This window comes from Tachysurus fulvidraco, chromosome 12 (genome assembly GCF_022655615.1).
Source record: "Tachysurus fulvidraco isolate hzauxx_2018 chromosome 12, HZAU_PFXX_2.0, whole genome shotgun sequence".
NCBI classification, from domain to species: domain Eukaryota; kingdom Metazoa; phylum Chordata; class Actinopteri; order Siluriformes; family Bagridae; genus Tachysurus; species Tachysurus fulvidraco.
This window is the reverse complement of record NC_062529.1, coordinates 22,386,445-22,392,444: the sequence shown is the minus strand read 5'-3', so window position 1 is coordinate 22,392,444 and position 6,000 is coordinate 22,386,445. Positions and strand designations below refer to the sequence as shown.

Genomic DNA, 6,000 nt, shown 5'->3' with positions numbered 1-6,000 from the left:
AGAATGTTTACATCTCCTTTCATGACAGGGTCGGGACAGACCAGCACAAGTGCATCTATGGATTCCGCCACTCCTGCCACAGATCCTGGAAACTCCAGCCTTAAAGACAAACAGCCATCATATGGGTACCGCTGCATGCTCAATCCACATACCTCCAAATTTTCGATTGGTGTTAATGGCAGATGCTTCAAGTATTTCTCATAGAACGATCTGTATAGCGGAGTGACTTGCGATCCACTATCCAGCAAAGCTTTAGCATAAATCCCTTTCACCTGGATAGGAAGAACAGAGCTAGGTCCCACTAACCCACTCAGAAGAACTGCTGGCTCAGCTTTGACTCTTTTGCACTTTGTGGAACGTGTCTTTCTCGGAGCTGCAGGCCGTTCCTCTACTGAGCCCCAGAGAAGTTTCCCGACGACTGTCTCATTTTGATGAGTCGCTGGTTAACTCTCCTGAGATTTTCATCCTTTGTACAGTCACGTTTCATATGCCCATCTTCTCCGCATCGGTAACAAAACACATTGACTTTATTAACTGGTCGGGTTGGTGTTTTACTCTCTGCCATCGCAGCTAGACTCTGCAGTTCATAATGCGTTCAGGCATTATGGGTTCCTTTGCTGCTGCTGACAAACGTAACACCTCGTTCTTAAGTCCTCTTATCTCCCTCTTTAGCTTTTCTACCTCTGAATCGCCTATGTGGGTGTTAGCGGATGACCCACTCATTAAAGGGGATACGACAGAGACGGCTACATTGGACTGTGCTGAACTCCTGTTTTTCAACAGAGTTTCTTCTTCTCGAACTTCCTTCATTAGCTCATTGAAGGAAGGAGGGGCACACAGCTTATGGGTCATTCTCAGGCGCATTGCCACTAGATCACTGGGAAGAGCACCTCTGACTATTTGTTGCATTCGAAGATGATTCATGGCAGAATACTCAATGCCTTTCTTCCTCAGCATACTATGCAGCATCCTGTCCAACCTCAGTATGTAGGCTGACAGCTTTTCTCCCTCACTCTGGTAAGTGCTCCGAAACTTTAGCATTAAGTCTGAAGCATCCTCAGTAGTGCCAAACGCAGACTCTAGTGCACTAAGATAGTCACTGAAAGAAGCAGATGGGTTACCAGTCTTCTCAAACCTTACAATGTCTGCTGCAGGACCTCTGAGACACTCTACAAATCTCTGCTTTTTGACATTATCAGAACACTGCCATTCTTCCAGGATGTGAGTCGTCTGCTCTACCCAGACCTCATACTCATCTTCCCCAGGAGGATTTGGGATAAATCCTGAAAATGGACGTAGCTTTCTATATCCGACCCTCTCCTCAGATGAAGCCACATGACAGGTCTGAACAAGTGAATTTATGGCATCAACAAGCTGAGTGTTAAGATCAGGTGCAGGGGAAGCCAAACTTGGAATGTCAGCTAACGATTTACCTTCTTTTTGAAGAAAAGAGATCAGCTTAAACTGGAACTCATCTTCCTTATTCTGCTTCGGAGCTTCAGCTGCAACATGGACAACCTGTGTATACCAGCAGCCTACTTCAGGTCCTCCAAGTTCTGCATGGATAGACATCTTGGAAATGCTATCAGCTGTTTCAAGCAAGACAAACTGCAGTCGCTTAGTTTTATCAGAAAAGCGATCGAGCACTTTGCATTTCCCTATTCCCAGAGCAGCATCGACCACACTATAAATTACTCGGTCTTCACAATCTGCAGGTACATTGTTCAGAATAAGGACTCTATCCAATGCAACATCTTTCTCTCCACACCAAGCAATAATCTCGCTAACCTCCATTTTGTTCACTTGTGTCATTGACAATGTGTGCTCAGAAAAACAGGTAATGGCTATTAAGGGTTAAAGATCTTTAGCCAAAAAAAAAAATCTCAAAGAAACACAGTATGCAAATAATACACTCTTAGAAGTTTTTTTTTTCTTTTAAAACACAATCTGAATCATCTGAAACATCCCGGACGAGCCCCCCACACAAATGTAGCCCTCTCTCCAATAAATGTGGCTCAAATGTGAGAATTAAGTCTAAGGAAATTTACAAATCAACAATAACCTGGTGAGAGGCACATTTCTAAATTATACTATTCCTATTAATCACGACACCCAGATCTCAGATATTCACTTGATGTTTGTGTTTACCTCCAAATTGGAAATGACAAATATTCAAAGAAAGAAAAAAGAACTCAACAAATGTATTTATTTTTTTTCCTCAGAACTATTTTGTCTCTGTGTATTTTTTTCTTTTTGTGTGTTCCTTTAAATAATCAAATAATTAAATTTGCACAGTCACTCACCACAACAGTAGATCTCAAAAACGTAACCCCAAAAGAACTGAAGAAAGAAAAAAACAATTGTCACTGTACTCTCAAATTTTACCCAGGTGGGATTTTCAATACACAGATGCTGCGCTAGTTGGAGCTCTTTTTATGCAAGGCAGATGTACTCACGAAACAGAGGAAAAATGAAATTCCAATTTCAGAATGACCACCTCCAATTCTCACATTCAGACAAGATGATAAACAGCATCCGGGACATTTTCCATGACAACGATGAAAGGAACCGCGATGAACTCCTCCCTCCTTAAACGGGTTTGATGCATCCGCGAGATTCAACACAGAACTCCCGATTTTGACTCGTCGAATTCAATTTCTTAAGCACACTAAGCACGCATTTGACAAACTCCACACACCACTGTAGTACCTTTGAACTGAATTATTAAATTAAACACGGGTATAATCTTCCGGTTTACGAACAAAATATAGCTAGAAACTGTAACACTGAACTGAAAAAACAAACACGGGAATATTCTTCCGGACAATTTGTAGATCTGAATCTAACAAAACAAATAAATATATGAGAGTATCTCACGTGCAGATCCTCGTGCTAGCTTTCTTCCGTAGCTCTGACTCACGAGTTGAAATGCACGCAGCCTGTCGCCAAAATCTCTCAAACTCCAAAAGTTACACCCACAACTCTTCACAGATAAACTGTCACTCAGAATGTCCGTGAGCCTTGACTAATATCAGTTTTTCTCCAAACCGACCAATTTTCCATGTCAAACTCAACTTTTTCCCGCGCAATATCCTCACTTCCCGTGTTAACAAAAACTGCACACCCCCGTGTCCGTTTTCCTCTAACCCCTCCCCTTGAACTTGAGAGGTCAAAATCCACATCTCTCATAGGACAGAAAAGAAATGATGTTTTCAGAAAACGCAATAATGCAGTTTTTTTTCTTCAATATCTTACATACACACACATTTGAAAATTCCTTTAGAAATATGACTTAAAAAAATAAATAAATAAATAAAATAAATAAAAACATTTGTCAGCGTATGTGTGCCTTATGTCAGACCCAAAACACACACACAAAATAAAACAGTTAAAGATTCAGAAATCCAAAGATTTCTTCAGAGTTCTACATTTATAAAATGCAAAGGATAAAGAAAGAAGTGCTAGTTGAAGTGTTTCCGGAATAAGTAGGTCTTCAACCGCCGCTTGAAAATAGCCAGTGACTCAGCTGTCCGGACCTCTAGGGGAAGTTCATTCTACCACCTTGGTGCCAGAACAGAGAAGAGTCTTGTAGTATACTTGCCTCTTACCCTGAGAGATGGTGGAACCAGTCGAGCAGTGCTGGTAGATCGGAGGGTGCAGGGTGCAGTGCGAGGAGTGATGAGGGCTTTGAGGTAAGAGGGAGCTGGTCCATTTTTGACTTTGTAGGCCAGCATCAGTGTTTTGAATCTGATGTGTGTAGCTACCGGAAGCCAGTGGAGGGATCGCAGCAGTAGGGTGGTATGCGAGAACTTTGGCAGGCAAGCCAGGCAGCTGCATTTTGGATCATTTGCAGAGGACGGATTGCATTCATAGGTAGACCTGCCAGCAGTGCATTGCAGTAATCCAGTCTACAAATGACAAGAGACTGAACAAGTACCTGAGCAGCCTGTGTGGCCAAAAATGGCCGTATCCTTCTAATGTTGTAGAGAAGAAACCGACATGAGCGAGTATATTAGCAACATGAGAGGAAAAGGACAGTTGATTGTCCATGGTTACCCCAAGTTTGCGAGCTGTGCCTGAAGGGGAGATCATATCGTTGTGCAAGGATATAGCAAAATCATGACCTTGGGATGAATCACCTGGGATGAACAGCAGTTCAGTTTTGCTAGGATTGAGCTTTAACTGATGAGCAGTCATCCATGATGAAATTTCTGCCAGACATGCTGAGATCCAGTCACAAGCTGTGGCATCTGAGGGTGGGAAAGAGAAGATAAGTTGTGTATCGTCAGCATAGCAGTGGTAAGAGAACCCATGTGAGGAAATAACTTCACCAAGAGAGTGAGTATACAGGGAGAAAAGAAGAGGACCAAGTACTGAGCCCTGTGGGATGCCAGTGGAGAGTCTGCGTGGAGCAGATATCACTCCTATCCATGTTACTTGATATGAGCGTCCTTCCAGGTAGGAAGAAAACCATTCCCAAGCTTATCCTCAAATCCAAAGACTCTTGAGGGTGGATAAGAGTTTTGTGTGGTTGACCGTATTAAATGCTGCTGAAAGGTCATGGAGGATATGGACGGATGACAGTTTGGCTGATCTAGCAGCATGTACAGTAGCTTCTCAGAGACATCCAAAAGGTCTGTCTCTGTGTATTGAGCTGCTTTAAAGCCAGACTTGTTGGGGTCTTGGAGGTTGTTCTGTGAGGGATAGACAGACAGTTGATTATAGTGTAGCGATTTTTGCTTGCGAAGCAAGGTAAATATTTATGAGTAATTATAACACGTTATAGTGACTCTAAATATTTTAACCTAAGTTGAAATTAACGGTAATAGAATTAACGTTACACTTATTTGGTCTGTTCGTCTGGCGAACAGGCCGTGTAACCTTTATTAATTCTATGAAGGCGGTATCTTCCTGGCCAAGAAAGATTCACTTCCCTTTTACTTTATACTGTAATGTAAATTAAATTAACTTAATATTGCATGCCGTTCACATTATTAACTTAATATTGCATGCCGTTCAACAGATGTTGCAGGTACCTTAAGTTTGTGAACGATACTCAGAGACAATCACTTGTGGCACAAAAATATGGCATTTAATGAATGAGACAAACACAACATAAAACTAACTACACAAACAAACAAAAGAAATAGGGAAAACGAAGATGAAAATAAAATAACACAAAATAAATAAAAATTGGGGAAAGGGAGGAAGAGACTGGAAAGAAGAAATTAGAGAAAGGAAGGAAAGGAATGGCAAGCTTAAACTTCAAAATTAACCACACCCTAACTGGGAAATCGTCACCGGAAACTTAAATTCACCTTAAGACTCAATACAAGGTTCATACTTAAAATACGCATCTAAATTGGTTGGTAAAGGAAACGGTTACTTGCATTGGCTTACTGCACAAGAGTCCGGATGCAACAGAGAAAACTCTGAAGAGTCAGTTAGGGTGAGGTCAGACGTTCTTCCAAGTTCTCCTGAAGATCAGAGCAGTTGTCGTTCTTGGAAGTGAAGTTTGTTGGAACTTCTTTGAAGGAAGATGGAGTCGTCTCCAAGCTGTTCCGAAAGTCTGACCACGGATTGGTGGTGTTTGTGACAATTTAAAGGTTGTGAACCCCACCCATCTTTGGGGAGATGGCCAATACTACGGCCTGAGATTTCGGAGGGAAAAACTCCCTTTGTTTCAGGTGTCTGTGGGCGTGGTTTGGCTATAAAACTTTAAGATGACTTTGAAGATTTATCCAAGGTGTATTAAGATGGTATGGCGCCTGTCGTGTTCAAATAAAATACACCATTGTTCGAGAAATGAGTAACCGATAATTTTGTGGTCATTTGGATACTAAACATGAAGGGTAATGACGGTATAAGGCAGCGGTACATTACATACACAGATCAGTAATCAAAGTGTAACTGATGTTAATACAGTGATGTGTTCTGACACATGAGTAAAATACACCCTTGTCAGGAAAGTAAGGAGTATATAATTTTAAGTCAGGCAAG

At 41.6% G+C, this 6,000-nt stretch overlaps 1 protein-coding gene across 1 annotated transcript; it reads right to left on the bottom strand.

Annotated features, from left to right (window-relative positions):
• Positions 1-570: 570 nt before the first annotated feature.
• Positions 571-1,812, bottom strand: LOC113651448 (paraneoplastic antigen Ma1 homolog). Its single transcript, XM_027160208.1, has one exon. The coding sequence runs from the start codon at positions 1,810-1,812 to the stop codon at positions 571-573; it is 1,242 nt and encodes a 413-aa protein (XP_027016009.1).
• Positions 1,813-6,000: the final 4,188 nt, after the last annotated feature.